This window comes from Triticum aestivum, chromosome 6A, assembly GCF_018294505.1.
Source record: "Triticum aestivum cultivar Chinese Spring chromosome 6A, IWGSC CS RefSeq v2.1, whole genome shotgun sequence".
NCBI lineage: Eukaryota > Viridiplantae > Streptophyta > Magnoliopsida > Poales > Poaceae > Triticum > Triticum aestivum.
In genome coordinates, this window is record NC_057809.1 from 373,783,039 (window position 1) to 373,795,321 (window position 12,283).

Genomic DNA, 12,283 nt, shown 5'->3' on the forward strand with positions numbered 1-12,283 from the left:
TTGGGATCGACTGCTAATAGTTAGGGCATGTCCCAAAAATGCAACTTCCTTTAGACAAAATTCATACTTGTTGAACTTGGTTTAAAGGTGACGCGCTCGAAGTTTTCCCAAAACCATCATCAGATGATGCTCAGGCTCTTCTTCTGTCTTGGAGTAGATAAGTATATCATTGATGAAGATCATAACAAACTTATCTAGAGATTCCATGAAAACCTTGTTCATTAGATACATGAAGTAGGTTGGGTGTCGGTGTCAAAACCAGCGGATCTCGGGTAGGGGGTCCCGAATTGTGCGTCTAAGGTCGATGGTAACAGGAGATGGGGGACACAATGTTTTACCCAGGTTTGGGCCCTCTCTATGGAGGTAATACCCTACGTCCTGCTTGATTGATCTTGATGAATATGAGTATTACAAGAGTTGATCTGCCACGAGATCGTATTGGCTAAACCCTAAAGGCAGCTTGTATGGCTAAGATAATGTATATCCTCCTCTCCAGACTAAGTCCTCCGGTTTATATAGACACCGAGAGGATCTAGGGTTACACAGGGTCGGTTACAAAGAAAGGAATCTACATATTTGATCGCCAAGCTTGCCTTCCACGCCAAGGTGAGTCCTATCCGAACACAGGTGCAGTCTTCAGTCTTCGTATATCCACATCCCATCAGTCCGACCCATGGCTAACAGGCCGGACGCCCGAGGACCCCTTAGTCCAGGACTCCCTCAGTAGCCCCTAAACCTGGCTTCAATGACAAGGTATCCGACGCATAGATCTGTCTTCGGCATTGCAAGGCGGGTTCCTCCTTCCGAACTCCAAGAGAGTCTTCGGACGTATTGAATGTGTTCGGATGTGTAACACACGCACCACACACAACCGCAGAGGGAATATAATATTCCACGAGTCCCATCTGCTGACAACTTTCTTACAACATGACATCACATCTGCCCGGTCACTATATCAAACTGATTTGTTTGCCGTCCCGCGCTTCGATATGTGGTTTCCATTGGCACGTCTTGTCAAAGCAGAGATTGTGTCCCCTTATTGCGGGATCCTCATCAATACGGGCGTGGGTAACCCAACCGTGCCGTTTACACAGCCCTTGGGAGTAGGCGAATTTCAAGGTGAGTGGGGAGGCCTTCAATATTCACTGCCTTTATAAGGAGATAATAATTCCCCCTTCTTCTCCCAGGCCTTCTCTCTTCCTCTGCCTTCCAACTCTTGAGCTCCAGCTCCCAAGTTCTCATCTGTGTCCCACTCGAGCAAACACTCAACCATGTCCGGATCCGGCGGTCAAGGCAAGTGGATGACCTCCTCCGTCAAGGAGTAGGATATTGCTGAGCTTCGGGCGGCTGGGCACTTGGCGAAGGGAATCGCCCACCGCCTTCTAGCCCAGGGTCAAATCGTCCCCACACCGAAGCCCGGCGAGAGGGTAGTATTCCTCCCTCATTTCCTCCACGGGCTAGGGTTTCCACTCAACCCTTTTGTCCGCGGGCTGATGTTCTACTACGGGATAGACTTCCACGATCTATCCCCGAACTCCTTCCTCAATATCTCGGCGTTCATCATCATGTGTGAAGCCTTCCTCCGCATCCAAACCCACTTCGGGCTGTGGCTCAAAATATTCAATGTGAAGCCGAAGGTGGTGGATGGCCAGCACGCGGAGTGCGGAGGCGCCATGGTGAGCAAGCTGGCCAATGTCTCCTAGCCAAAAGGCACTTTCATGGAGTCTGTCAAGGAATGGCAGAAATAATGGTTCTATATCACAGAGCCCCGTGATGCCACCTGGACCACAATTGCCGAATTCAACTCCGGAGCTCCCATGCGACTCACCTACTGGGTTGAGAAGAGCCCGAACTGGTGCTCGTCAGACGAGCTGATAGCGCTGCAAACACGCATTCAAAGCACGGTGGAAAAAGATGTCAAACTTGTCGATGTAATTCAGGTGATGCTAGTTCGCTGAATTCTCTCCTACCAAAGCCGAAGTCACTATATGTGGGAGTTTAATCCGAAGAAGCACCAAACCATGGAGAGGCTCTTCGAAACAACCCACGAAGATGCCTAGAAGTTGCTCTTCAAGGGCAACGAGACACCGCCGGCCACAACCTCGGACCGCGGGTACATCATCAGTCGCCCCGCCAGCAAGGTAAATCTTTACCACATACTTTACTTGCTTGTTTCAAGGATGATATCTAAGCCTTTATTATCATGGCTTCTTCAGTAATGGATGGAAAAGGCGAAGCGGGTCCAATGTCCGGCTCCGCTGCCTAAAGAACTAGTCATCCCGCGTTTAGCGAAGATGCTCGTGTCGGTGCCCTAAAGGTGCCGGAGAAGAAGGCCACATGGAAGGCCAAGGGGGTCCAGAGTGGCCCCCGCCACAAGGGCACTCCTCTGCCACCGAAGAAGACGACGATGAGGAGAAGGAGGAGAACAACCCTCCCCCTGATGAGGGGTGGAAGAAAAGGGCGGCTTCCACGAATCTGGAGGCGGAGACGTCCAAGAAAGGGAAGGGCTCTCTTGCGGATAACTCCGCATGGGACGTCGACAGCAGTCCAAAGAGACGCCCCCGCACTAAGCCTCGGGCTGCATCGTAAGTGCTAGAACTCATACATGCCCATAAATCTGGCCTCTCCTATTTGTTGTATTGATGCGATTGGTTGTACTTATTGCAGTCCGGCCCACAACAGCTCCCAGCGATCCTCTTCAGGAGGTTCGTTGGATTCCAAGGCGATGGCCAGCGAGTCGCCGCCGGCCGCTCATTCTCCCAAGGCCAAGGACGACGCAGAGGTGCTGTCCCGAAGGACCTTCCTAGGCCGGGGAGAGGCTCAGGAGGTGCCAGAAGGCAATGCCTCCATCACGGGACACCAGGGGGAGCCAATCCTCATAGGGACTGGTGGTGAGGAGGGTCGTGTTCAGTTCGGCCCTCAGCCAGACTCGATTCCGGAGACTGATGCGGCTCCGGAATCCGGCACGCAACTTCCTTCGAAAGAAGGGGGTATGCCTATTCCGGCGGTGACCCCTGCCCAACCAGGGGCACCAGATAATCTGCTGGAAGCATTGCGAGGCGCTTCCATTGTGGATGAGCATCGTGTCCTTATGGGCACGGTAATTGAAAGGGTTTAGTCTGCCAAGAGCGGACTAACCGAAGTCTGCAATAGCCTGTTAACAGGTTTTGAGGTAAGCGACGCAAAAAGGAGAAAATCCCAATATAGACAGTAGCCCATGAGACGTTGTCCGGTGTTCGGAAAGAAAAAGCCGGACAGAGGATCAATCTCCTATTGCAGGAAACTAACTAAATTTGTCTAAAATCAATATGCAGGCGTCGCTGTTGGCCGCAGCCTCGCATACTGCCGAAGTCTCCGGACTGAAGCGGAAACTGGCGGAGGCCGAGCAGGAGCTGGGCCAGTTGAAGAGGCAGCTCCAAGAAAAACAAGGTAAGTAAGAACCTGTTATGTATTCGAAAAAAGGTAAAATGATATGCATTGATCGAAATGCCATGATTTGTACAGAAGCGATTACCGAGGTCGAGGCCCTGAGAAAGGCCCTGGCCGAAGGCGAGGGGAAGGTTGTCAAGGAGCAGTTTGCCCGTAAGAAGCTCAAGGCCCGAGTCAACGAGGTCCAACAGGAGCTCGAGGACATGGTGAAGAAGTGTGAGACCTTGGAGCGCAATGCGTTGATTCAAGAAACCGAACTCGCCAAGGCTCATCAGAGTGCGGAGACAGCCTGGATTGAGGCCCAGGGCACCCTCCAGGAGATCCAGGAGGCCAGGAAGATCGCGGCGGTTAAGGTATTCAGTATGTAAAGCAAAAATGTGAAGAGAAAATATCTTTTACTAACCCAGATTCGGAGTTCTCCAGGGGCTTTTGCTGATCTGCCACGCAGTGTCACCGACGCCGCGGAGTTCTTCCGAGCCGAAGAAGGGAGCTCCACGGAGAAGCTGTTCTGGTCGTAACATCTCGTGCCAGAACATCCGGTGCCCTTCGGCGATCATCTAAAACAGCTGGTCGAACTTCAAAGGGTGGCCGAACTGGCCATGAAAGATATGATAATACGGATGTGGCCAGCCGAAGCTATACCCAGCAGCTACTTCGGCCTCGTGAAGAAGCTGGTGGATGCCTATCCTCGGCTGGACATCATCAAGAGGTCTGTCTGCATCGAGGGCGCGCGTCTGGCCTTCTCCTATTGCACGGTCTGGTGGGCGAAGCTGGACGCTGTCAAGTTAGCGACCGAGGGGCCGCCGGAGGGCAAGGAGCACCGCACACCCGAGCGATACTTCGACGATGTCTTGGAGGGGTCCCACATTATTGCGGATCATTGTGCAAAAGACACTATCTTTGAATGAATGTATTCGAGTTCCCTCTACCTTGTATGATAAAACAAAGTGATTTTGCAATATAATGCTTGTTATGTTTTTAAATTTTACTTCCTGTGCGGCCGTGTTGTATGAAATCTGAGGGTTAACCAGTCGTCGGCTTCTGGCCCCATGTAGGTAGTACGAGGGTGTTCGGGATGGAATCTAAACAATTTTGATCCAATTAGATGGTCCTTGAAGGAGTTGTTTAGCGCAACGAACCACGCAACCAGACTATGCGGCTGTAACGCCCTCACTTAGCCATAGGAGTTCGACAATAAAAACATAGGTGCAACCCCTAGTATCCGAAATAGAGTGCTATAAGCGTCTGCTCGGGAAGTACCAATCCTTTGCGTAATGCGGAAGAAATCTCCAACGATTTGCAACCTTCGAACAGCTGACCGGCTCTCGCCGCATCATGACAGTCAATTTTCGGCTTTCTCTACTGAGGTGCTCCTTTGGATAAACCAAGGCACAATCGCAGTAGTTCTCCCTTTACTACCTTAGACAATATAGCGGAACGTAAGGTAGCAAGCACAGGGGCCGGGCAACCCAACTATTGACCAAAGACATGATTCAGAGCCAATGCATATAATGCTAAATTCAGGGTGCCGAACTATGCTATGAAAAGTGTTCGGACTTTTGTTGCCGTAGTGCAGGGTGCTATGAAGCCCCTGGCAAACATCAAACGTACCAAAGTGTACGGGTGCTACCTGATAGGGTTACCCATAGAAGGTAAAGAAAGAAAAGAGAAAAAAAGGAGAAGAAGGGAAAATAGACAAGGTGCAAAGATAATAAGCGAGGGACCTAAGGCTCCAACCGCAAACTGTTTTCATTATAATTTAATTAGTATGTCAAGGCGCATTGATACAAGTAGTGCGATGAGCGGCATGCTATTTGACATGCCAAAAACCAAGGGAAAGCCGCATGTGGGTCCTGAAAAACAGGTAGAGTGGTTGTTAGCGAAACCACCTTGAAAATTCCTCATACATCTGCGTTTCTCGCCGTCTTGGTATGTTTATCCTTCGAGAGGACCAAGGACCAGGCGACCAGATGGGGCCTGTGGGATTGAGACCTGAAAAGGAAACAAGTAAAAGTGAAAGTATGTGTGTATCCGGTGTCAGTTGAGCCGTACTGTGGATCGCAAGCTAGCTATGCCTCCGTCGATGCCCATGGAATTTTAAGTGCGTATTTATGTACGCATGGCACGAATGCCACCATTTGATCGGGACTGAGACGCATGTCGGATTGCTAGTCGAGCTCCTGACGAGCCAAGCCGTCCTGTTGCAGAGTAGTTCGGACCCTCTTAACGGTGTCCGTGGGCTCGGCAGCCGAATTAAGGTTCTACTTGAGAAGGCCGCTCTGTACTTCTGGTGCTAAGGCAGCTGTGTGCTCTTCTATACGGAGGGAGCGTTCCGTATTTCCATTGACCATTATGACGCCGCGTGGACTGGGCATCTTGAGCTTGAGATAAGCATAGTGTGGTACTGCGTTGAATCAAGCAAATGCAGTTCGTCCGAGCAGTGCATGATAGCCGCTGCGGAAGGGGATGATATCGAAGATTAACTCCTCGCTTCGAAAGTTGTCCGGAGATACGAAGACAACCTCTAGCGTGATTGAGCCCGTACAGCTGGCTTCTACACCTGGTATGACTCCTTTGAAGGTAGTCCTGGTGGGCTTGATCCGTGATGGGTTAATGCCCATTTTTCATGTTGTATCCTGATAGAGCAGATTGAGGCTGCTACCTCCGTCCATAAGGACGTGAGTCAGGTGGAACCCATCAACTATTGGGTCCAGGACTAGTGCGGCCAAACCACCGTGACGGATACTGGTCGAATGCTCCCGGCGATCAAAAGTGATCGGGCATGACGACCATGGATTAAATTTTGGGGCAACTGGCTCTATCACGTAGACGTCCCTAAGCGCGCACTTGTGCTCCTTCTTGGGGATGTGGGTAGCGTATATCATGTTCACCATTTTGACCTGAGAGGGAAACTTCTTCTGTCCCCCTGTGTTCAGTTGCCGGGGCTCCTCGTCATCGTCCTCGCTTTGCGATCCCTTCTCCCTGTTCTCGGTGTGTTAATTTGCCGCCCTATTTAAAAACTCAGCAATCTCTATTTGTATGATTGGGTGGTTTGTCTGGGGTGCCATGAATCTAGCACGGACGATCAAGTATGCTGTCCAAGCTGGATGGGCCTGAATTGTTCTTTTGGAACGGCTTCTTCCGCTGACCGGACTTAGAGCCACTGAATCCGGCATTGAACACCGTATCCTCGGTGTTGTCATTGTTGTTTCGATGCTTGTATCTGTTGCATCGAGACTTGTCTTTGTTATTTTTAACTTCTGGGGTGCCGGCGTCGCTTGCATTGTTTTTGCTACGGGCCAGCCAACTGTCCTCACCCACACAAAAGCGGGTCATGAGTGCCGTGAGGGCCGCCATGGATTTTAGCTTTTCTTGGCTGAGGTGGCGAGCAAGCCATTCGTCACAGATGCTATGTTTGAAGGCCGCTAGGGCTTTGGCATCCGGAGAGTCGACGAACTGGTTCTTTTTGGTTAGGAACCTAGTCCAAAATTTGCTGGCTCACTCTCCAGGTTGTTGAACTATGTGGCTTAAGTCATCAGCGTCTGGTGGATGGACATATGTACCCTGGAAGTTGTCAAGGAAGGCTTCTTCCAAGTCCTCCCAGCTGCCGATAGAACTTTCAGGCAGGCTGTGTAACCAGTGCCGAGCTGGTCCTTTAAGCTTCAGGGGAGGTATTTAATGGCATGAAGGTCGTCGCCGCGGGCCATATGTATATGGAGAATGAAGTCCTCAATCCACACCGCAGGGTCCGTGGTTCCATCCTATGATTCTATATTCACGGGTTTGAACCCTTCTGGGAATTCATGATCCATGACTTCATCGGTGAAGCAATGAGGGTGTGCGGCGCCTCTATATTGGGTCGTATTGCGACGTAGCTCTGATGGAGTCTGTCTGCGGCTTTCAGCCCGCGCATGACTAGGTTTGTCACGTCCGAAGATGTGGCCATTGTCGCGTGTCGAAGCACGTCCGTGCGATCCGTAGATCGATCTGGTATGTCCCGCTTTATTGTTCAGGTCCTGCCGCAGGTCATATGTATGGCCGTGGGCTGATTTACCTCTACCTTTGCGATGAGGTGGGGCGGGCTGGTGTTCAGCTTGAGTTGCCATTTTGTCCCGACCATGTGGTGGTCGGTCAGTAGCATTGTACGATGGTGGTATGTATTCCGGCGCCTCCTCATCGAACTGAGGTAGCAATTTGCGCTTTGGGTAGCTTTTGGTTGGGCGCTTGAGGCCGTATTCTTCGGCTGCTAGGACATCGGTCCATTTATCATTGAGCATATCTTGGTCAGCTTGAAGCTGGTGCTGCTTCCTTTTCAGGCTCCTTGCGGTGGCTATTAGCTGGCGCTTGAAGCACTCCTGCTCGAGAGGTTCCTAAGGCACGGTGAAATCGTCAGTGCCGAGGTTCACCTCATCGTCGGAGAGCGAAAGATAATTATCGTCCTCCGAGTCTTCGTGTGTGGCCTGTTTACCAGGGCTAACCTGCCCATCTTCTCGTTCATCCTGTTCCGTAGCTGCGTCAACATGGTCTTCGTTGTCTTCGGCACCTTCCGGAGTGTTATCTTCTCCCGTGCCGGTATTGCTGTCCTTACTGCGGCGTGATTTAGAGCGGCGCCGCTGATGCCGGCGCTTTGATTGTATTTCGAAAGGTTTATCCTCAGCTGGGTCTTCCTTGTCATCGCCGCTTTTCTCCCCTGGTGCATCCACCACGTATACATCATATGAGGAAGTGGCCGTCCAGCACCCGGTGAACGGCGGGTTCGGGGCCTCCTCTTCTCCGGTATCGTCGTCCATACCATCGATGTCTTCGGAGTCATAATCAAGCGCGTCGGTTAAATCCTCGACCGTGGCTATGAAGTGGGTGGCGGGTGGGAAGCAAAATTCTCCATCATCAGCCCCTAGTTCTAACCGGACATAGTTTGACTGTGAGTCCTCCGCCAAGGACGGGCTTTTTAATGAGTTTAACATGTCTCCTAAAGGGGAGTGCTGGAAGATGTTTGCGGCGCTGAATTCGAAGATCGATAAACGATCAAGTTCGACGTCTGCGAGCTCACATGGTTCGGAGCTTATGACCGGCGGCGAGTCCGAAGTTCCGGTGGCACCGGTATCGTGTGAGGTCAAGTCTATGTGCGGCTCCAACGCCGGGGAATCTGTGGCCTCCATGGCAGGGTCGAGCTTCCTGTCCTTGGATGGCGCAATCCGCTCCAGATCTAAGACCAGAGCAGTTACAGGAGTTGTCTCCTGGATGCAGTCCAATGCCGGATATAGGTCACGTCCCTCGGGGTGACCTGGAGTGGTAGCCGCGGTCTCGAATCCGGCAAAGACCAAGTCTCCACGGATGTCCGCAACGTAGTTCAAGCTCCCAAATCTGACCTGATGGCCAGTGACGTAGTTTTCGATCAGCTCCAGATGGCCAAGCGAGTTGGCCCGCAGAGCGAAGCCGCCGAACACGAAGATCTGTCCGGGGAGGAAAACTCCCCTTGGGCAGCATCGTTGTAGATGATTGAAGGAGCCATCGAGCCTCCTGACGACAGCACCGTGGAACTCTCAATGAAAGCACCAATGTCGGTGTCAAAACCGGCGGATCTCGGGTAGGGGGTCCCGAACTGTCCGTCTAAGGTCGATGGTAACAGGAGACAGGGGACACAATGTTTTACCCAGGTTCGGGCCCTCTCTATGGAGGTAATACCCTACGTCATGCTTGATTGATCTTGATGAATATGAGTATTACAAGAGTTGATCTACCACGAGATCGTATTGGCTAAACCCTAAAGGCCTAGCTCGTATGGCTATGATAATGTATATCCTCCTCTCCGGACTAAGTCCTCCGGTTTATATAGACACCGAGAGGATCTAGGGTTACACAGGGTCGGTTACAAAGAAAGGAATCTACATATTTGATCGCCAAGCTTGCCTTCCACTCCAAGGTGAGTCCTATCCGGACACAGGTGCAATCTTCAGTCTTCGTATCTTCAGAGCCCATCAGTCCGGCCCATGGCTAACAGACTGGACGCCCGAGGACCCCTTAGTCCAGGACTCCCTCATTGGGGGCATTGGTAAATCCAAATGACATGACCGTATAGTCATACATGAAGTAGGCCGAGGTCTGGGAGGATCCTGGCCAATGTCGCGTCTGACTTTGTGAACGTCACCCGGCACGCCGCATTGCGCCGATCTCTCCATGCTGCCTCTATGGTAATCTTCTCCTCCGCCGAAACGATGCTCTACAATGAGGATTCGCCGCTACCACCCCACCGAGGCAGTGGAGGAGGCGCCCACACACCTTCGAGATTGTGGGGGGGGGGACACCTCCTCCTTGACGGCCTTGTCGTGCCACACCTGGCGCTGCGGCGACGCTAGCTCATCCTTCACGCAATATCCAATTTGGAAGCCACGGTTATGCGAGGGGCACCGGCTTCGCCTGACGCGATAGCGACGCCGATTCTGTCTTGACGCGGTGGCGAGGTGGAGACGCCGAATCCTCCTTGACGCGGCTCGTGGTGGTGAAGGCGGCGCCGGATTGTGGTACTAGAGCGATCACTTGATCATGAACTCCATCTACGGAGGCACGTCTGATGCTGCTCCTCGTCGCCGGACAAGATGACGAACCCCCTCCTTCTCGGAGGAGCCGACCCTTAATCGTGGAGGTCGATGGCCCTGAGAGCGATGGCTATGACACCAAGGTCCAGAGCCGCCACCTGCCGGCGCGAAGAACTACGACTTCGGCATCGTCAACATCTATGAGCGAAGACCGAGAGGAGTAGCCATAATGTGAGCGGAGAGGAGAGGTGGTGTGGTGTAGACGGCATTGGAACCGTGCTTAAATAGACGCGACCGGACAAACGGACGGGAAGCTGGCTTCAATATGGCACACCAGCTGGAGTAGGCTTCTCGATTGCCCCGTCGACATTAAAGCGGCCTCGCCCGCCCGTCCGGTCTTCTCGCTCTGACCGACATCAATGTCGTGTAGGAATCACGTCCGCACTGGAACAGGCTGACCGGCATGAATGCACGACGATCACTTCGCGCGGAGAGGGTTTTAGGGTGGGACCTGGTGGTCAGGCGTGTACGTGTCGGTGGTCCCAACGCCATCAAAGCTCCGCCTAATTTGTGTCTTGCTTGCAGAATTTCGAAAAACCAAACACGTCCATAGACCGATGTGGTATCCTGTCGGATGACTTGCAGCGTCCGGACATGTTGGTCCGAACGATTCGCGGACATTTTGAGGGTACATGTTATAGAAGGGAGGCCGTTGAAAGATCGCACGGGTAGACACGTCAGGGAAGGTCCCCGTATAGATTTTCCCAAAAAATCAAACGCTTCCTCTACATGTTCAATACCGCAGCACACACACTCCTCACTCTTTATAAGCACCAACCCCCTCCCTTGAAAGAAAAGATCTCGCACTCGAAGTAGAGAGGAGCTAGGAGAGAGTTTGATTAGCTAGCGAGAAGATAGGCATCCCCTTCATGGCTGGCCTGAGCGTTCTCCTAGAGACCCACGAGAGCAACTCCATCAAGGCCAAGATCATCAGCAAGGCCACTCTCCATAGCCCCAAGATCTCCTCGTCCCCTTGGTCGCCGGCAGCGAGGCCCACCGCAAGCACGGGTTCCTTCTTGCAGCGCTGCTTGCTGTGCCACAAGGATCTAGCCGAGAACAATGACATCTACATGTACAGGTTAGCTAGCTAGATTGCGCGTGCAGCTGCATCAAGAAGCTACCTCCTATATAATCGATGCACAACCGATCTAGCTAGTTTGTTCGTTCATGTCTGATGTAGATCCATGGTACTACTGCAGAGGTGACAAGGCGTTCTGCAGCGTGGAGTGCCGGTGCAGGCAGATCTTCATGGACGAGGACGCCGGCAGCAGCTTCTGCGCCAAGGGCGCCTCCACCGCCGCCGTGCGGTCCGGCCGCCGCGCCAGTGCCACCGGCGGCGGCGTGAGCTTCGCGTTCTGATGTGCTGCCTCCAACACCAAGCAACCGGATGCACTTAGTGCTAGCACGTAACGTACGTGTGCAAAAGCAAGAAGAAAAGAAAAGAGAGCGGTTTAAAGAATGGAGTTAAGTACTACCGCCGTTATGTGACAGCTCGTCGGCAGGGGCCCACAGGCGACGGGGAGCGTACGTGTCTCATGGCCGTACCTAACGGATAAGATGGCCCGACAGCTGGCCCCACCTGACGCGGATCAGGATCCAGTAAACTGACGACACTTTTTTTATTCTTTTATTATCATATCACGTCTCTCCTCTCTTCGGTGGGGATTAGCTTCTGCGCGAAGATCAACTAGAACTTACTGTTAATCATGGTGAGAGGATGAGCTGACTGAGGCAGCTTGCAATCTTTTTGTTGGTAGCTTACCACGTCAGCCGCTTGGTGGCTGACTGAGGCGGCTGTGGATGTGGTTGTGTGATACGTACAAGGATGGAGTGATTGGGATAGAGAGTTTGACATGCCTGGCGCCTTGCGATTTTGTATTCTATTTCTGGGTGTAACAGTGCTAGCCGGCATTAATTGGTGTATGTGGTTTGAAGCTTTGGATAAGAATTTTGCGTTAATAATGGCAACTCCCTCTTTTTCATGCTTTCTATAGTTTGTTGGACCGTAAGCTTTTCTAATTGGAACGTTTTCCATTGAGCCTTCCCTCTTTCTATTGGGCAACAAAAATAGTATGTCTATTACTCCCTTCGTTCCTAAATATAAGTCTTTTAGAGATTTTAATATGGACTACATACGGAGTAAAATGAGTGAATCTACATTTTAAACTATGTCTATATGCATCCGTATCTAGTCCATATTGAAATATCTAAAAAGACTTATATTTAGAAACGAAGAAAGTAGAAGATAAATGTTATGT

At 51.8% G+C, this 12,283-nt stretch overlaps 1 protein-coding gene across 1 annotated transcript; it reads left to right on the forward strand.

Annotated features, from left to right (window-relative positions):
* Positions 1–10,794: 10,794 nt before the first annotated feature.
* Positions 10,795–12,010, forward strand: LOC123130640 (FCS-Like Zinc finger 3). The gene is made up of 2 exons (XM_044550476.1): positions 10,795–11,103; positions 11,225–12,010. Exons 1-2 carry the CDS (start codon positions 10,895–10,897, stop codon positions 11,382–11,384), a joined length of 369 nt encoding a protein of 122 aa, XP_044406411.1. The 5' UTR covers positions 10,795–10,894; the 3' UTR covers positions 11,385–12,010.
* The last annotated feature ends 273 nt before the right edge of the window (positions 12,011–12,283 follow it).